Source organism: Alternaria dauci, chromosome 9 (assembly GCF_042100115.1).
Source record: "Alternaria dauci strain A2016 chromosome 9, whole genome shotgun sequence".
Classification (NCBI taxonomy): Eukaryota; Fungi; Ascomycota; class Dothideomycetes; order Pleosporales; family Pleosporaceae; genus Alternaria; species Alternaria dauci.
Window position 1 is genome coordinate 1,662,632 of NC_091280.1, and position 19,342 is coordinate 1,681,973.

At 51.6% G+C, this 19,342-nt stretch overlaps 5 protein-coding genes across 5 annotated transcripts; 1 reads left to right on the forward strand and 4 right to left on the reverse strand.

The window, feature by feature from the left end:
• Nucleotides 1-110: 110 nt before the first annotated feature.
• ACET3X_009244 (uncharacterized protein) lies at nucleotides 111-806 on the reverse strand (the record flags this gene model as incomplete). Its single annotated transcript, XM_069455417.1, has 1 exon — nucleotides 111-806. One exon carries the CDS (start codon nucleotides 804-806, stop codon nucleotides 111-113), a length of 696 nt encoding a protein of 231 aa, XP_069303321.1.
• A 229-nt stretch (nucleotides 807-1,035) lies between these two features.
• ACET3X_009245 (uncharacterized protein) lies at nucleotides 1,036-2,370 on the reverse strand (the record flags this gene model as incomplete). The annotated part of the gene is made up of 2 exons (XM_069455418.1): nucleotides 1,036-1,944; nucleotides 2,038-2,370. 2 exons carry the CDS (start codon nucleotides 2,368-2,370, stop codon nucleotides 1,036-1,038), a joined length of 1,242 nt encoding a protein of 413 aa, XP_069303322.1.
• A 579-nt stretch (nucleotides 2,371-2,949) lies between these two features.
• Nucleotides 2,950-6,822, forward strand: ACET3X_009246 (uncharacterized protein; the record flags this gene model as incomplete). Its single annotated transcript, XM_069455419.1, has 4 exons — nucleotides 2,950-3,273; nucleotides 3,331-3,705; nucleotides 3,756-6,759; nucleotides 6,812-6,822. The coding sequence occupies 4 exons, from the start codon at nucleotides 2,950-2,952 to the stop codon at nucleotides 6,820-6,822; spliced, it is 3,714 nt and encodes a 1,237-aa protein (XP_069303323.1).
• A 5,760-nt stretch (nucleotides 6,823-12,582) lies between these two features.
• ACET3X_009247 (uncharacterized protein) lies at nucleotides 12,583-17,899 on the reverse strand. Its single transcript, XM_069455420.1, has 8 exons — nucleotides 17,661-17,899; nucleotides 17,563-17,611; nucleotides 17,323-17,504; nucleotides 17,196-17,266; nucleotides 17,111-17,144; nucleotides 16,936-17,052; nucleotides 15,795-16,889; nucleotides 12,583-15,704 (listed from the first exon to the last, which is right to left on the reverse strand). Exons 1-8 carry the CDS (start codon nucleotides 17,816-17,818, stop codon nucleotides 13,115-13,117), a joined length of 4,296 nt encoding a protein of 1,431 aa, XP_069303324.1. The 5' UTR covers nucleotides 17,819-17,899; the 3' UTR covers nucleotides 12,583-13,114.
• Nucleotides 17,900-18,049: 150 nt separating this feature from the next.
• ACET3X_009248 (uncharacterized protein) lies at nucleotides 18,050-19,279 on the reverse strand. The gene is made up of 4 exons (XM_069455421.1): nucleotides 19,143-19,279; nucleotides 19,071-19,090; nucleotides 18,954-19,004; nucleotides 18,050-18,903 (listed from the first exon to the last, which is right to left on the reverse strand). Exons 1-4 carry the CDS (start codon nucleotides 19,184-19,186, stop codon nucleotides 18,179-18,181), a joined length of 840 nt encoding a protein of 279 aa, XP_069303325.1. The 5' UTR covers nucleotides 19,187-19,279; the 3' UTR covers nucleotides 18,050-18,178.
• Between the last annotated feature and the right edge of the window lie 63 nt (nucleotides 19,280-19,342).

A 19,342-nucleotide genomic window follows, 5' to 3' on the forward strand; every position in this document is an offset into this window, starting at 1 on the left:
CTAGCGAGAGTTGTTCGTTCGCAGATGTCGATCTTGCTGTCATACCTAAATTGCATAGTGACATGCTGCGATGCGCTCAAATGAAAGAGACATTACAACGTGATCGCGACCTACTCTGGTCTCGTCTCCTCATGCAACACAGGGATAATATGAAGAAAGCTCAACACATCCTCCCAGTCGTTGTCCACCCCTGGATCAATCTCGACGACATTTACCCTGTCATGCTTCATCGCCGCCACAATCTCGTCAATAGACTTTTCGTGATCATCGAATCGCTTCTCAAAGACATCCCCCGCCCTACCACGACTCAAAAACCGCTGTCTAGCCACTGCCCGGTCAACACACAGTAGGAGTGTCCAGGTACTACTGTCAGGCTGCCATATATCCTTCACGCTGTCCTTGAACGTCTCCCAGCGATCTACTCCCCTCGGAAATCCATCAATTAGAATTCGTAGGTTTGGTGGTACCACACCGTTGGGAAAGATACGCTCCTTGACGTACTTGGGTGTCACGTTTGAAGGAGCTAGTGTCCCTGCTTTGACGTTCGTGGCGAAGTCCTCGAGCTCAGCAACGGACAGCTTGCTTTTGATACGTGCAGCGTGGCCGCTTGCATCTGAGGAGATCAGGTTGCGGAGTTCATCACCGATGGAGAAGTGGTCCAGCTTGAAGTTTTTGACGAGAGCGGTACATAACGTCGACTTACCGGCGCACGGCGGGCCGAGCACGTAGATGATAAGGGGCGTGGATGATATGCTGGGCTCAGATGCCGTGCTGTGCATCGCCACGTTGGTGGTCTTGTTGTTCATATTTTTGGAGTATATGATTAGCAGTATCAGAGGGTTTTTTGTGGCTCACGCATTAAATACGCACCGGATATGCTTCACTGATTCTTTGACTTCACGCCAACGTTCTTTGACAATGCAAGCTCTCAACCCACACATTATTCAAACTTCTACACAACCTCAGCACGCATCTAGCTCCTCAGCGCCGTACTACGAAACATCTTGACATGATTGCCGTCAGTGAGAGTCAGCGCTAACCCCTCAATTCAGCATTGTCTTCATGTGCTCGAATGTCTTCTTCCCTATCCCACACCTTGTGCCCGGCGACCCATGTTTGAAGCACCTCGCCGTGCTCACTCAACACAGTCAAGTCTGCCCTCCTGCCTTCCTTGAGTATACCTCTGCCACCTTCACCATCAACGCCCATGAAAGCAGCCACATTTTCTGTCACTGTACCTACAGCTTCGGCGATTCCACACCCAGACCAATCCATCAGGTTCCTCACACTCTGCTGGAGTGGAATACATCCGCCAATCAACGTATCGGTTCCTGCGATTGTCGCTCGTGTTCCGCTCTTGACCTGTTCGAAAGGGATCTGCGAGTGACCAGGGTATGTCCCGTCTTTGAGAGATGCAAGTTCAATACTATCGGTGATCAGAATTGACCGCTTTGGATTGGAGCGATGAAGCAACGAAACGGTATTTGGATGAAGATGTTCCCCATCGGCAATGATCGTGTGCCATGGTGGTGAGATCTTTCCTGCTTCTGGCAGCGATACCAATCCGGCTAGCCCAGGCGCTCTCGATGCCCAAGCTGGCATCGCGTTCAAGGTATGCGTCAAGCCACTTGCTCCAGCCTTCAGTCCAGTCAATCCTTGTTGGTAAGTTGCGGTCGAATGACCCATCGCTACCTTGACACCCTGCGACGTCAGTGTCTTGATAAGTGCCGCTGAGTCGGGAAGCTCTGGTGCGACGGTCACAAGCTTGACAGCAGATTGCAGATTAGAGGATCCATAGACGGTCGAAGGGGATGCTGAACAAGAACTAAAAAGGGAGCTGTCGTGGGCGCCTTTCTTGGCAGGATGCAGATACGGGCCTTCAGTGTGAGCTCCAAGAAGAGACGCTGAAGAGGCAATCTGGCGAGGCTTCAGAGAGGGAAGGATCTGGAGAGCAGTCAGTAGGCTGCACATGGTGTGCACTTGGCAGGGTTTGAAGCGCACGGCGAAGACACCTCAGCCCATCACATTTTGTCTTACCTTGCGGAATTCATCACTCTTTACGGTAGGTATGGTTGCCCAGAATCCCGTGACACCCTGAGTCACGTAATACCTTGCAATGTCGTCTATCTTGTCTGCATACACTTTCTCGTCTTCATGATGGGTGAAGTGAAAACCATTCGCTCCATTGGTGTGCAGTTCGAGAAAGCCGGGGGCTATGATGCTGTCTTCCAAGTCAATGGCCTCGCCCCCGATGTAGCCGTCTCTTTTCAGGATGAGTCCGGTCTCATCGGAGATGACGAGATGGTCGTCGACCAGCTCGCCGTTGAGGATGTAGCGACAGTTGGTGAACAAGGTGAACCAGCCCGACATATTGCAGACCTGGCCAATAAATGTGCTGGAAACTGGTAGCGGGTAGCGGGAGTTACCAAAGCGTGAGTGGGGAAATCATGAGTCGTCCCAAGGCGGAGGGGCTGGATGGGCGCCGCCCCTCGCTGATTGGCCGACGACGCATTGCCATGCACGTCGACGTCATCGGCCGATCCCAGCGGGAAGTCGCGATGCGACGGCCAGGATGTGTATCAGAATTTCAGCCACGGTGGGGATTTTGACAGCTTCTTGTCGGCTTCTTGCCGTGGCACAGGCAAAGGCTGAGTACGCGTCGTGCGCAAGTGGTAACGCGGCTGCTCCAGTTCCAGTATGGGTGCTGCTTGCCCTACGTCATGGACTGCAATCGGCAGCGTCGCAGCCCCGCGCGTGTGCATCGCTTTCATGCTTTCAGCTTTGCTTGTTCCTTGCTTTCGCTTCTCTTAAGCGGGGGGATCGTCACTAGGCTGAACCTCTCTCACGACATCCCTTGATCCTCCCGCAACAGTCGCAACTGCTGGCTGAGTCCCGTCGCACGTCCACACCCTCGACCTGGGCGGTCACACGGAAGGAGACATATACAGAATGGCGGAGCAACAGCAGCAACATGCTCCGGGAGGACATTACTCGGGGCACAACCCGATTCCTACCGTCAGGCAGTTCGTGGAGAACCTGGACAAGGACAAGGCGGCCCGGGACAGGAAATTGGACGAGCAAGCCAAGCAGCAAAAGCAGCAACAGTCGCAACCACACAAGCAGCAGGAAAGACAGGTAAAAGGCACAGAGAAGACAGTCACGGACCCTACGACTGGTAGGGAAGTCGTCATTGCCGACGTCAACAAGGACATGATAGACGAAGTCGAGAACCCGCATTTGGTTGTGCCCAATGCGAACCTCAACAAGCAAACAGTATGCCACCTCTTTTTTTCTTCAACTCTATACCTCCAAATTAACAACACCTTGTAGCCCATCAAAACCGACCCCTCTCAGTCACTCCAAGACTACAAGCACAACCAAGATGTCACGGCACCACCCGACCCAGTCGCCGAAGGCACCACGACCGACGTACCTATCCACGGCGAGAAGACAAACGTCCTGTTCCACCCGACCCCCTCAGTCAGCTACGAGCCCATGTTTGCCGCCCTTGAGACGCGAGCCAACTATCTTTGCGCGGGAATCCTCGTCGCAACCGTCGTCGTTGGCAAAATGTTTGGCGGTGCCCTCAAGGGCCTAATACCGCTTGGCATGTGCCTGGCATCTGGTGTATACCTTTGGATGAAGGAGGTTGTACGCAGCGGAAGAGAAGTCGAATGGGACAGCGAGCAAGTCCGCGGCCAGATGGTATGTGCCTGCGAAAGATGCCCTGCCAGAACTAGCTAACCATTGTGCAGGCGTCCTTGAACTTGCTACCTGAGTCTGTCGAGTGGATGAACACTTTGCTTGCCATTGTCTGGGGCCTCATTAACCCCGACATGTTCTCGGGTGTTGCCGACACGCTCGAGGACGTTATGCAAGCTTCTGTTCCTGGTGTCATCGAAAACGTCCGCGTGGCCGAAATCAACCAGGGAAGCAACCCATTGCGCATCCTTAGCTTACGAGCGCTTCCGGATTCACACATGGGCGACATGAAAAACTCCATCCACGAAGAGAACAAAAAGACAAAAGATCCTCAAGAAGCAGCAGCGGATGAGGAGGGTGGTGATTACTACAATTTGGAAGTTTCTTTCGCCTACCACGCCAGTCCCAGTGGGAAGCGAGTATCCGAGAGAGCAAGAAACATGCACATGCAGCTAGTGTTCTACTTAGGGATTAAGGGTCTCTTCGGTGTCCCACTGCCCATCTTTGTCGAGTTGCAAGGCCTCGTTGGTACAGTCCGTCTGCGTCTGAACATGACTCCCGAACCTCCCTTCCTCAAGACCTTGACCTTTACCTTGATGGGTGCGCCGCAGGTGACTGCTGGGTGCACGCCCATGTTGGAAAAGGGCGTGAACATCCTCAATCTCCCTCTCATCAGCAACTTTGTCAACTACGCCATCAAGGCAGCGGCCAGCATGTATGTCGCGCCAAAATCCATGTCTATTGACATGCGAGCCATTCTCCAAGGCGACTCGGTCCAAAAAGATACCGAAGCCTTGGGCGTACTCTGGATCCGTATTCATCGTGCTGTCGGCCTGAGCAGACAGGATCGACGTGGATCGAAGCATGGTGGTAGCGACCCTTACATCACGATCGCGTTCTCCAAATACGGAAAGCCCATGTACTGTACCCGGGTCATTACTGATGACCTGAACCCAATCTGGGAAGAGACGGCAGCTGTTCTCGTGGGTCCAGAACTGATCAAGGCCAACGAGAACTTGAGCGTGGAACTCTGGGACTCTGACCGACACACCGCCGATGACATTGTTGGAAAGGTTGAGATTTCCATGCAGAAAATGATTCAGCATCCAGGAAAAATGTACCCACAGACGTCGAAGCTGGCCGGCATGGAGGCTGACAGTGAGATGCCTGGAGAACTTCACTGGGAAGTTGGTTACTTCACCAAGCCAAAGTTCAGGAAGGAGATGCGAACAGATGGCAAGAACAAATCTCTCCCAGATGAGCTGAAGGACAAACCCGAACTACAAGACGATAAGGGTGTTATCAACTCTGAAGAGGACGATGCCGTCATGCACACTCCACCGGATCCTCTCTGGCCTAGCGGTATTTGCAGTGTGGTATGTCACCAAATTGTGAATTTGGAGCTAGAAAACGTAAAGGGTAGTGCCAACCCCAAGGGACGCGAATATGAGCCTGCAAAGCCTTATGGAGAGGGTAAAGAAGAGACTGGTGGAAATCTTCCAAGCAGTTACTGCACGATTTTGTTCAACGACGAGCTGGTCTACCGAACTCGGGCAAAAGCTGTCTCGTCTCAGCCAATCTTCAACGCGGGCACCGAACGGTTCGTTCGTGACTGGCGATCGGCTATCATCACAGTTACGGTGCGCGACCAGAGGCACAGAGAGCATGACCCTATTCTGGGTGTGGTGCCACTGAAGCTATCTGACATCCTCGAGACATCCTCTCAAGTCACACGCTGGTACCCACTCGATGGCGGTATCGGTTTTGGTCGCATACGAATCTCTCTCTTGTTCCGAAGCATCGAGACTCGTCTACCACCTCAAATGCTTGGTTGGGACGTTGGCACTTTCGAGTTCCGGTCTCAGCGTATCCTGGCTTTGGGTTACAACCACCACCCCAAGATCAAATTGCGAACTGGCGGCAGCACCGGGAAGCTGAGCCGCACTGCTGCTCACAAGCTCCAAGAAGGTGATGGCTACTATTGGGATCTGGAAGAAGGCAATGGAAAGCACAATGTCCGACTACCAGTAAAGCACCGCTACAGGTCACCGATTGTTTTCGAGTTCCACATCAGCAACCATCGCAAGGCGGATGCGTACGCAGTCATTTGGCTCCAGCACTTCATCGACAACGAGGATGCGGACATTAACATCCCAATCTGGAAAACTGCTGCTCCTGCTCGACTTACGCAAAACTACATTACTGAAGAAAACTGTCATAAGGAGCCAGGTCTCGACGATCTTCAGGAAGTTGGTCGCCTACAGTTCCGGGCGCGATTCAAGGCTGGAACTGATGAGTCGCATGCTGCCTTCATCACCGACAATGACACACGCGAGACATATGAAACATGGGAGTCTTGTGTTACGGAAGGTGTGCGAAATCACAAGGTCGAGAAGGAGATACCAGACCGCATTCAAGAGTTACACGAGCAGTCATTAATTAAAGGTCGCGATATCTTGAAGAACGCGAGCGAAGAAGAAAAGCGCAGGTGGCTTGCAAAAGACGGGCAAGACTGGTCCGGCGCCTTTGGAGATAATCCCAAAGCCTACATGAACACCAAAAATCAGAAGAGACGCGAACCAGGTGCTGAAGAACCCTTACACGACCGTCATCATCCATCTGACAACGAGGATAACGATGACTCTGATGATGACTATGGCGAAGACTCTTCTTCATCTGATATCGGTGTTCAAGATGCCGATACGGTTGGCAGTGCTAAGAACATGAATGGCGGAACGGGGGGAGGTGACCAGAGCAAAACTAATGGCCAGTTGAAGTCGCAGAAGACCGATTTGTCGCCCACTGAGGGCCATCATCCTCGCCAGTCAATGTCTACAGTCCACACAAGCACCACGGCCGAGACAGATGATACTTCATCCAGCAAGGATGTTAACAAGCAGAACAAGCGAGCCGAGGAGAGGAGACATCGTGGACTAATGCAGTGGAAGCCCGCAAGGAACGCAAAGTTTGCGAAGGACGAGGCTAAAATTGGGCTAGCGAAGCTGAAGAAGAAGGTCACTGGAGGATTAGATGGACGACAACCAGGCGTTGAGACTGGTGAGTGACACGTATCCATCCTGAGCAAGAAAGACTGCTAACATTTCTATAGAAACCGGATAAGTGCTTGCAAGAGCATGGCACAGGTTCAAAGGCTTTGTGGTTATCTACATGAAAGTTGCCATCGCGATGTAACAAAAAGAAGGGGTCTAATTTCAACGGAGTCTGGAGATCTATGCAGTCCATCATGCTGCCGACTGTAAGCCTAATGATGTCACGAGGTGGATGAAGTAACCGTAGCAATCATAATAGCTAATAGATTCTTGATCCTAAGCTTGTCCATCTGTAACGCCGCGCAAAGCAATGGCGGTCACAGTCACGATACGTTGAGCTCGGCTGCGGCACGCCAGGACTGTCGTCACGACTAGCACACCGATATTTGGCAATCGTATCAGCGGAGTGAGCACGACCCCAACATAAGCGGGTGGGAGTCCGAAAGCACAGATACTATAGTCATGAAACAGCATTGAGGTGTATCCGAAGTATCTGCACGCATTGCGAAGGTCGCCGGAGATACACGTCTGCCTTGCCCAGTGTCGTAAGAACCACAGCACTATGCTATTCTAGTATACCAGCTCGTTGGTTGACAATCGAACCATTGATTTTGGCCCTCGTTCCAGGAAAGCGGTCGGTTGTTGTTCAAGGCAGGATCGACCCATTTTGCTTCAAACCCCATTTACGCGCCGGCGCTTGCGTGAGGCACGGTAAGCCACATCATTGCTTGACAGTTGCTTACAGACCTAGACGTGATTCGTAGAACTCTAGCGTTGATCAAAATGGGTCCAGGTCTAATTTCTCGACTGCGCCGCATGGCGGGCGCTTAGAGCTGAAGGATGACGGACGGGACGTTTTATTCTTTACGCCTTGTTCACCTGCCCGATTTGCGTGCCTTGGATGTTGGGTGTTTACAAGTGAGACATAACTAGGTACGCATAGACTTCACATTGTAGCCTGACTAGATCATGGTGAGCTGTGCCGGTCGTTTCGCGGCATCCTTCTGTGGGACGGCCTCCGCACATGGCTGTCTTAGGCACTGCAAGTCATAGTAAGGCTGCATGGGAAATACCGATGATTAAACGCCTGGAGTCTTTTATCGTCGCGTCTGTGCGGTCCACGGGGTGCCTGAGCCCGCCAGGCGCAATATCACTAGGTCACCAGCTGGGTCGCCATCAGCCAGATCAAACTCAGCACCATAACAGAAGAGTCGTGGTAAACTTGCTATTGAGTGTTGTATACCAGTCGAGATCGACAAGACGAGATTGAAGATTGTGTTGGTCGCGCCAAATATGCGTTTACTCGGTTAACCTGCATATGCATGCCCGGTTGTTGGGAGGAAGTGACCGTTTTTCTTGCGCCTGCATGCATACACCTGCGGTCACATGTTTCCAGCACATACCTCATACTTCGGGAGAAATTGCGTCATTAGTTGAGGTAGGTTAGTCTACAGCTACCGATACTGAAATGTTCAGCCCAGTGGCTCTTTGTCCGGTAGCGCCGGCCATGGTAACACCATAGCCATGGCATGGTACATGCTGACCTATGTTGCCTTCGATTATTGGGCTCGACAATATACCTGAGAAATATCTACATAACTGCTAAGCTTCTTGGCTCAGAGTATCGACGGCACAGTCGCACGCCATGTCCAGCCGTGTGTGACGTGAAGACGTATTCTCCTATTGGACGCTTTCTGACCAAGTGCCTCGAAAGATGACCAATGTGCCTTTTGGTGTGTGCGTAAGGCTCAGTGTGGTCGCAGAAGAGGCCGATGCGATAGCAAAACGTGCATGAACCCTGCCAAAGCCCGGACGTTCAACAAATGTTGAGTCCAGCATTGTGTGTAGCTTTTCCGTGCGCTGTCTCCAAATTTACGATTTTGCCATTCAGACGATTGACACGCGCAGTATCTCAGCCACTGTCTCGATTATCTTCCCTAAAACGGTGAGCATCCGATGTGAACACCACTCTCCGTATATCGGTAGTGTGGGACCGAGTACTGCAGATCCTATCAGTACGACGTACTACCCGGATGCTTGGATTGTAATCACCCTACACTTCATCGGTTGCGAGTATTGGATAAACCAGGTAGCCGTTGGAAATCCACTGCGCTAATGACTCGATGAGAGTGGCGTTTGGCGATGCGGGGACTACGAATTCATGGGGTCCTCTGTGAGCTAGAAGACCCGCTGTGCGTTACCAATAATCCGGCATGCCACGTTTCTGCGCGCTTAACGTCGTCTGCGTGAGATTGGCGTCGATCTTGAGATTTTCTTTTGCCATCTGATTAGTTACCGTCTTTCCGTTTGATGCTCAGTGACAGGCTCCCCAACAACACCCGACCAGAGCAAATGAGAGATCATTTGCCCAATCTGACTAGATGCTGGGCGTGAAACAAGGCTAGTTCATACTTTTGGCGTCTTTGTCATGGTCTTGCGCTACGGAGTGTGGCAAGCCCTTCCGGATTCAGGATAATCTGCCCATGATTCGTTGAAGCCTCACCTATCCAACATGAAGCAGACGAATCATGTGCTGGTCCCTCAGAGAGACCCACTTTGCCTGCAGCAATGTGAACGTGCTGGCATGGAATTGGTACGCTCCATCATGAGCAACTGTTGGCAATCGACCAAAGAGTTGAGCGCTCCGTAGATGTCACTTCCCCATGCTGATAGCGTAGTTGACAGTTCATGCTAAGGATGGAAGCGGGCTCCAAGAGCACAGGAATGGGGACATCTGGACTTATCGTGGTGTATGCGCGGGACTGAGACATTCCTTTATGCCTGTTACACGGGTCGGCACCTGCATTCGATCTCGTAAGCATGGCCAGCACTGAAGATAGTGGTGATTGTCCGGCTTCACCGGCTTTTCGACTTACTCGTTTCAAGATTTTAGCCAAATTGATTGGACGCCGCATCCGTCGCAGTGGTCTGGTCCAAACAAAGGGGAGCGGAATATCTTCGGTTGCTGCCTCACTTGGTCATGCGGCAATCATCGTCGATCAATTACGGCTGGTGAGGGACCGGCTAAGGCGCTGCTTAACGTGGATTTTGGTGTTGGGGGTCCACCTCTCGCCGCTGCTAAGAATCCTCGCACCATCTGCCGTTTCTAGAAGTGGACACCCGCATACACTTTCAGCCATGTGAGATCAGGCTCGGTCCGTTATGTTGGGAGGCGTGGATAGTTGAAGCGAGTGAAGAAAGCAGTCGCAATGTCCCTAAGTGGCAACGTACAGCTGCGGCTTTGCCGTCAGATCCTTCCATCACAAGCGACGCCTTCCTCGCTCATATGGGAGCAAGAAGTAGACTGTTGAAATGAGCGGTAGACATGGGGTGATAAGCAAGTTATCGGTAGCTCCAAGCAAATCTCCTGCATCTTGGCGGGCCCGTCTAGCGATTGGGTGAATATCGTCTCCAGCATGCAGAATGGGCAAGAGAAACACGCGCAATCAGCTTTTATTCCATTAAAATTTGCCTCAAATCAAAGATCGCAGTACATTCGAAAAGTCGCAACTTGAACCAAGGGATACCGAAGTGTATCCCAACTATCCCCCCAACCAAAAGTTCAATGTACCCTCCACAAGTGACCACAAGTGACCACAAGTGACACAGACGCATCTTTCAAGTGTATGGAAACTGGTGCCCCAAGAAGATTTCTTTTCACTTCTGGCGGGGTTCACACTGATGAGGTGGTTAGCGCAGTGCCAACCCGCGACACTGATAGACTGACCTGGCAATGGACGCACAACAGATCCTTTTGATCGACGAAGTAATTCTGTGGATGATCTGGTCTCTGCCAGTTCCTGCACGGATATCTGTTGTAGCCACCACCTGTTGCGCCGGTAGGTCTGCCGCCAGTAGAAGGTTGTTGGCGTTCGTTTTGAGAAGAAGGCATTTTAGTGACCCAATGGAGAACGTAGAGACGATTGAAAAGTGTTGCAGAACTCGTTCGATTGTATGGTGCAGATACGAGGGGATGATGGCTGCTCTGTGGTAATGTACTTCGCATCGAAGATGCTGTGCACTTTATAGTCGCACAAGATATCTCTCACCATTGAATCTTTCTATGCGGTTTCCGCGCCTCAATCAAAGATCACTAGACAGAGCAACATCAGCTGGGTAGATTTCGCCCCTACCGAGAGCGGTCACATTGCATTGATGTTCGGGCCCGGGAGGTGGCCGTCAGGCAGTCTTGTGAGAACAGCGAATACGCCACACGGCACCATGAACGCCTCACTAGAACGGAGCGTCAGAAGGAACCCCCCACAACTGTGCCTCCAGTATACTAGTACGAAAATTCCGGAGCCGCTCTGACAACGTTAAATTTCCCGCAGCACCTATCGTGCGATGCCTATTCCGCTCCGCACTTCGACTTGGCTGTGCCGAGCCGGCCCTTCTGGCAAGGGCCCCACACACCGATTACATATTGCAACAACATCGGACAGCCTGAGGCATCGAATTTCGGGCCCACATGAGCACCTCTACAAGAAAAAGGTTACGTATCTCGTTCCGAGCGTTTTCGTATGTCTTACAACAGACCCACACATATACCCTCCCCTGGAGACAACAGTGCTACCTGTCAAGTGCTTGCCGTCCAACAAGGCGCTAATGGTAAATGGATTAGCTTCTGAGGAACCTTCAACATCTGTACAGACCGCTGATCAATATCGCTACATCATAGGATGCTCAACCAACGCCAGGCATCAACCCGAACCTTCCATAGCCGGCGCGTCGTTGCGCCGACACCCTGCTAATGACTCTGCATCGGGTCAATGGCCGTTCCTGAACAACATGGTATACTAACCGATGTTCGGGATGATACATACGTGCTGTCTCACCGGAAAGAGCTGAGGATCAGTGCCGCGTTATCGAGTATGAGGCCCGATGTCTGGGGGTGCACTACTATCGTCAAGCAGTATGTGTATCGAGAGCATAGTGAGTCGTTACTAGACTCTCTCGGCGTTACTGGCCATGGCCTCCTTAGTGGTATCTTCACTATTCCGGCCGCCGATGCACATCTGCTTCCTAGCCAAGCAACCAACAGCCCAACTCTCGAAACGCTCGGGGGAGCACCATGTTAGTCACTATTAGACCAAAAACATGGGGAGCCTGCATGATATATACAGGAATTAAAGCACAAGTGGCGTGAGGATAGCCATTCCGACGAGCAAGTTCCCAAGCCGCTGACGCCGAACTCGAAGTACACATGTTAGAGAAGAGACTATACTATCTTTCTGCGCTTGGATAGATAAACTCATTCCAGCAGGTGTTCCAAATGAGCGTCCCCAAGGCCAGTAGGAACTCTTCTTGACTCAGGTAGCTCCAGTGCTCAAAGCGGCGATGCCGATCCGATCACTCGCGGGATGATCGAACGGACTAGTAAACATATCAAGTCGCTCTATTGCAAGGCGAAGAGTCACTTGGAACATCTTTTGCTGTGGTTCCTGTCTCGTTTTGTTTCCTGGACGTGCATCCAACGCATAAACGCGCTTCAAGCAATCGCCTCGACGTCTGTGCCACATCGCTTGCTCGCTGCTGCGATGACCGCAATCGCCGGCCGCGCCTTTGGCTGGTCAAATAAATTTCTCTAAAAGATTTCGAATTGTTTGTAGAAAAGAAGTTTCGTTTGGCTGAGAACAATAAAGCGCTAAGCACCACAATAAGTGCAGATTGAACTGAAGAAGCATCACTAGATTTGGAAACACAAGCAAGACGGTTCCCTAAAGAAGAGCTGAGAGAGAAAGCGCAAGTACACTGCCGTACATGATAGGCAAAAGCCATATGTCCTAGACCGTGACATTAGCATCCTCAACCAGCAATCACCTTCCGCGTTACCAAATTCGCAACATTTCTGGCTTCTTGACAACAGCCTTCTCAAGGTTTAAACACGCAAATGCTTCGTTCTCAGCACGCTGTCACACCAACCAGTGTCAGTGTAGACGAAGGAGTTACCGCCGTCGACAGAAAAGCACTAGTACGAAGCAGACACAGCTTAAGCAACGCCTCCACATGCTCAGCGAGTGATCGACAGATGACCAAAGGACGTTCTTGGCAGACTGGCTAACCATATGGAGATCAAAAATGGCACCCTGCTAACAGAAGCTCTAGGCATACATCGACGTTGAGCATGATAAGTTTAGACCTTGAGGTTATCACAGCCCTGACGATAGTATTGGCGAATATGGGGACGTGATCACACTTCCTTATCATAGTACGCTAGACCACAGCGTTCTGCACGCATCCATTACCCAGACAATCATTGGTTGGCCCACGCTCCTTGATGTTGGCGAGTCTAGATACCATCATCGCTCAATGGCAGTTGGGGATGAACAGTGTGACCCTCCTGGGTTTAGGCCGCCACTCAGTCAGGAACCCTCCAACATGCCTCCATTGCCATCCTCAGCATCGAAGAATTCGTCGTTACTGTCGTCGTCAATTTCCATAGGCGTGTTGCCCGCATCTTCATTTTCGAGCAGCGTGATAACCTTCCAGGCAGCGATAGTCTCAGCTTGCAACCTCTTGACTCCCTCAACCTCCCCTCCAACATCTTTCCCGCCAATGCGAACTTGAACCCTGTACCCTCGCTCATAGCCGTTTGTACCGTTCTTGGTACCTTCTCTACCGCTCGTAATACGAACATACTTAATACCCTTGTTGGCAGCAAGGGTATTGATATGCTCTTTCGGATGCAAGCAGTCTACGCCGTCGCGTAAGATACGTTCGAGACATGGCAAGATACCAAGACGACGGACAAAGTCTTCACAGACAGAAATGGAGCCATGAGAATCGATATACAGGGCGCCAATAACACTCTCGACTATATCAGAGAGGAACTTGGGCGGGTCGGTGAGTGAAAGGGCATGCCACGGGAAACGTTTGTCCTGTGCTAAAGCATTAGCGATGAAACCCCGTGTCTCGACATGTTGTTGTAAAGCCACAGTCCTCGCAGCAATAAGTTCCGGGCTTGAAGATCGGAGGAACTGCCATAACGCTCTCTGATGCACCTCTGGCTGGAATGTCCCCTTGTTTGTCAACTCCTCTGCTACTGTAGTTTCGAACATGCAGTAAGACAAAAATGCGGCGTTGACCATTGCCGTTCGAACTCCATGCATCTTCCAGTGCGGAAGGCTTGGTTCGTGAGCATAGAGCCGCTTTGAAATGATGTAGTCGAGCACTGCGTCGCCCAGAAACTCAAAACGCTCGTACGAGCACAGGACGTTGGGGCCACGGAACGTAGGGTGTGTGAGTGATTCAAGTAAAAGTTCCTTCTTGTTGAAAGTGTGACCCAACAACTGCTCGAGCAAAACCAAGTTCGTCCCTCTGTCTTGAGAAGGAGCTGCATCATAGAGTATCTCATTTGCCTTTGGAATCGGTGTCCATTTTTCCAGCGGTAGGAGAGCTTGTATGCACCCAAAGGCTTTCGAGAACCCACCAATAAGGTAGGAAGCCCCAATGAGCGATTCTATAACGTCGGCGATCAGTTTCGACGACTTCTCTTCCTTGGCTGGCGGCGCGGTTTTAGCGAGTGTTTGACCAATGTATCGCGGTTTCCACTTCGCGCCCGTGAAGCGCTTGTAGAAGATGAACTTGTCGAGACCTGCAGCCAGTGTGGCTCGTGCTAGATATCCGTTACTGACAAGCCTTCCTTTCTTCCCTGTTAGCATACCCTCTGGCATGAGCAAATTTGCAGCCATGACATGAAGAGAAGCCATAAACTTCAAGATGCAGTCTCCGAGAAACTCCATTCTCTGGTAGTTCTCCAGGCCGTCGACTGCGGATGAGGTGAGTGCCGTGATGATGACTGGGAGGTCTGATACCTCAAATTCGGCTGGCTTTAGGAGCGTCGTTCGAAGCGTATCCGCGATCATGTATATCTCCAGCTTGTGCAGGATCGACGGAAATAGCAAAGTAAGGACAGCAAATCTAACGGGAAGGTTCTCGACGTAACACGTCGAAGCTAGAAGACTTTCGACCTTGGTGTACGCGTCGTTCATGTCCCCGTTTTGGTAGACTACATGTAAGAAGTCTCGACGCTTAGGTAGCCGTACAGCTTGTAGCAAAGTTTCGCATTCTCCGGAAACATCTGGAGAATCTGAGGGTTTGATTGCTACAGGCATGAATTTCCGAGCATCGCCTTGCTGCATAGTCAAACCCCAGGTCGCAGTGTCAGTACTTCCTTGACTCAGAAGTATGGATGCTGATTGTTGGCCGTCTGTTCTTGCGTGCCATTCGTGGAGGTCATTTTCGGTCATCATATAACCCGATGAGTCGCACGGAGCAAGTAGAAAGAGAAAGTCATCAACCCCTTCTTTTATGTGAACTCCAAAGACTGAGCGCAAGATCTTCCATGTGATAGAGCGCAGCAGACCAATATCAATATCGGCCAGTGATGTACCATATAGACAGGAGGTTGTAACGGTGTACCGCTTGGATTCGTTCCAATACAACAGTATGTCAGAAACTTCGTGCATGGCGATAGGAGTCAAAAGTATGATACGTATCGGCTCCTCCCCCGGCGCCTTCGCCTCAAGCAGGGTGCGGTACCATGTATCGGGTTCATGTTGATGAGACTGTGCGACAGTCGACCAAGGATCGAGAGTGGGGGAAACAGGCACAAGAGACGGGCGATCGTCCCGGGTCTGGTATTGTGCTGCGTCGTCTTCTTCGTCTTGTATGGGGAGGAGATTCTCGTTCACCAACCCGTGCAAATACAAAGCCTTATATGCCTCAAAGGCAGCATCTTTCTGAGCCATGCGCTCTGTCCTCCACGTTTCCAAGCTTTTGGCTTTCCTCACTTTGGGATCAACCGAAAGTGGCAATGTGATCTCAGCAGTGATCTGGCCGCGGTCGTTTGTGAATTCGACTTCTGGCCGCGTGTCGGCGTAAGCGCTGCCTCCTAGGCGAGCGCAAAAGTGGTGAAGATGTTGAGAGGCATTGTCCAGAGTTAACAAAGCGCTAGCCTTGTTAGTGGATAGAAGGTCAGGGTGAGTTGGATCTAATGAGGGGATGCGAGAGTAAACACTGCCTAGAAGACTTCTCACTCACCCAGTATTCGGGACCCTGAAGTACCGCTCTCCGACCTCGTTCGTTTGTTCTGCGTCCTGCGCCGCCTGCACTTGACGCTTATCATTCTCGTATGCTTTCCTCATCTCAGCCTCGAGCGACTGCCAGGACGTCGAGGACCGTGCCTCTCCAGTATCTGGAACGAAAATGAGATAGCGCGATTGTTCTTTCCGTGCTCTTCCGCGTCGTTGAACAAAGCTTTTCAGGTTCTTCGGTCTCTCAAAACACACAACGAGATGGCAACTGGATACATCGATGCCTTCCTCCAGTACCGTTGTGGCTAGAACAAGGTTGATGACACCAGCGCGAAAGTTATCGAGTGTGGTTTGTTGATTTTTCGGCTCTGCCAAAGCAGATATGTTTGCCTTTTGTTTGGATGACTTTACTGAGCCGACAAATGTACCTACGCGTAGCAGGTCTTTGGTCTGTGGGTGACATGCTAGTATCTCTGCGAGCGATGCTACCCAGACCCGCTGTTCAATGAATACAAGACCGGTAAAACCTGGAGTACCATTGGCTTCAAGGACTAAAGTGTCGACAAGCTTGTTGACTTTGTGAGACGACTTCTCAATTATGGTAGCAGGTAGAGGCAAAGGATTCTGGAGGGGAAGGCCTCGAAATATTTCCAAGAGATATTGTTTCTCGGTGATGGTCAGATCCAGTAGCTGCTGGTCTGAGCCGCAGGTCATCTTCTCGAACTTGGCTATACACTGGTGCAGGTAGTACTCCATAGCAGAGACCCCAAGCTCCTCGGCCATCGCCTCGGCTTTTGATACCAATTGTTTCAATTGATCGTGGCAATATGTCTTCTGACTATCCCACAACTTGGTTAATTGGCGAGAGACGTCAAAACCATGCTGTTGTTGGTCCAACAATGCGATCACGTATGGATCTTTTGCAAGATCATAGGTACGGTATACATGCTGCAACGCGAGGAGCAGGTGAGAATGCTTGTGGCCTGAGGCATCTGAGGAGTAGGTGATTTGCAGTAGCTGAGGTCTGTGCGCATACCGCATCAGCTCTGATCTGTGCAATTTTGGTGTTTTTACCGCCGCATGTAGGTTCTGTTCAATCTGCCTACAGGTATCAGCAGAGCAAATTTGTTCTAACAACCCGAACTTACTGAAGCCCCTCCGCGCTAGCCGCTGCTTTCATGACTGGGCTTGCGCTCAGCCCAAGAATTTTAGGCAGTGAGCTGTCTCCATTCTTTAATTGAGGCATGTAAAAATCAGACATTATCCTGGTTCTGTTAGGTCCTTCCCCTCGTTAGGTTTTTGGTATGCACTGAAGGGCCCTACAGGTGAGCTGGGTGCTTCAAGGTGCAGTGGTGTGCTGCATGGGTTCAGTAAGTAGGAGGCTGTTGTGTGAGCGCGACAAACTGACCTTCGTCAAAAATTAGCAAAGCCAGCTTTCTCAATGTGACGAAGCCGTGTGTGAGAGCGTCAAGGAGTATCCTGAGCACGTGTGAGTGGGCGCGCGTGGAGTCTGTCGCGATCAACCTGGGGCTTACGCATGTGTTGAGATGACCACGCGAACATTGAGAAGTACTCGGTCCCACTCTGCCTGGGTTGTCCAGAGCTCAACATCATCTCTCCCACAAAGTAACTGATGTCCGACCCCGGGTATGTTGGATTGAAAGACGTCATATTGCTGCTCGCAGAGTGCAACTGTTGGCGCAAGAAACCAGACAAGCTGAAGGAGGCGTGTTAGATATAGTCTGGCGTGGGGACCTAGCGGCAGGTATCCGTACCTGGCCGGGTTCGCACGTCTCCAACTCCGCTCGTGTTCGTTCGATGGCTCTGCGCACTTGTCATTTTGAATCCGTCATGGGAGAACATACAAACCTACATATGCGTCTTTCCCGAACCTGTGTCCATGACGACGATGATGTTGTCTTTCATGCTCTCTGCAACCATCTCGGCCTGATAGCCTCGCAGCTGAAATGTCTCGCTGGTAGCCGTCGAAACGACTCCAGCATCGTTATCATCTTGCATTAGCGAACCCATTCGTAGCCCAAAAAACCAGACGCGGCGCAAGCAAAGAATGCGTAGAAGTGGTAGCCCTTCGGTGTTGGGTCTCAAGGTCCGAGAGCGGCAGTGTGCTAGCCTGCCTACGTAGCCGTGTTGGCTGTCGGCAAATATGCATAGGACCAGAACCACCCGCGAACTCCTACCTGTTGCCCTTGCTGCATGCGTAATCCCATGAGATTTGACCGAACCGCGCACCACTCGACGACTGCAATAGCAATTCAAGCATTAGGCATCTCAAGACATCATTTTCGTAAATGCTACATAAGTCGCTTCATGCCGTGGGCGCTGAGTCCATTTATTCCGACCCAGTGCAGGATGGTGCTGCATCATAATCCTCTACAAGTTCGTAAGGTAGTCCTCAACCTCAGACGGGCTCAGCTTCCTGAACCGCGGTCCTACGGCGCCTTCAACACCCTCGACGCCAAGGAGTCTCTCCTCTGGCGGTCCGACAATACCAATTTCGACGGTCTCTCCGTTCATCTCTCCTTCTATAGTCTCCTTGAGCGTGAGCAGAGCAATGTGGATAGCGTCCTCGAGCTCGAGACCGTCAGTGTATCGCTTCTCCAAGAAGGTCTTGGCGCTTGTCGCGCTCTTTCCAATGGCTGTCGCCTTCCATGGAAAATAACTACCGCTGGGGTCGACCTGGTAGAGACTGGGTCCGCCCTTGAGGATGCCACCAGTCTTGCCGCTAACCTTCTTCTTCTCCTCGCTCGTCTGCTCTTCGCTCTTGCCTTCGGCCTCAGGCTCGATACCGTCATCCCATCCTGCAATCAGCAGACTAACACCGTACGGTCGAACACCACCAGACTGTGTAGCCTCCTGCATCACTCGTGCCACGTCCTGGACTAATATTCTCGTGGGGGGGTATTCGTTGTAGACGCGCTTGTAGCCAGTATGTGAGACCTTGCGGGCCTTGTCGACGAGAACGCGGTAGTCGGGGCCCATACCCGAGTAGACCATACCGATATTGGGTGTTATGAGGCTGACTTTTGATGACGATTGCGAGTCGATGAGCGGCGACGACGACTTCTTCTCGGTTGCGAGGACAATGCCGTTGGTTGCTGCAAATCCCAGTCAGCGCTGTTGGAAGCCAATGAGCGGAGTGACGTACCCTTGATTCCCAGTGAGGTAACACCCTGGTTGACGGCGTTCAAGGCATACTCTATTCATGTGTTAGATGTTGTCTGCTTCAACGCAGCAGGACTCGTAGCATCCTCAAGGCGCATACCAATTTGGACCAGCTTTCCGCTATATGAATGTTAGCAAACACATCGTGTGGAATCGAGGTCGCAGTGTTTACCTGGGAGAGAAAGTGGTGAGGGAGAAGGAGTATCTGTCCGCCATGACGACTGCTTGACGGGGCTGTGAGGTGGTATACAAGAAGGGGTGTAGGCGGCGGCGGCAGGGCGAGGTTCAGTGGGGTTGATGGACAACGCGGGTTACTGGAGGCGATCTGCTAGAGCTCCAGGCTACCCAGAGCTTCGTCGCCGACGGTGCCAA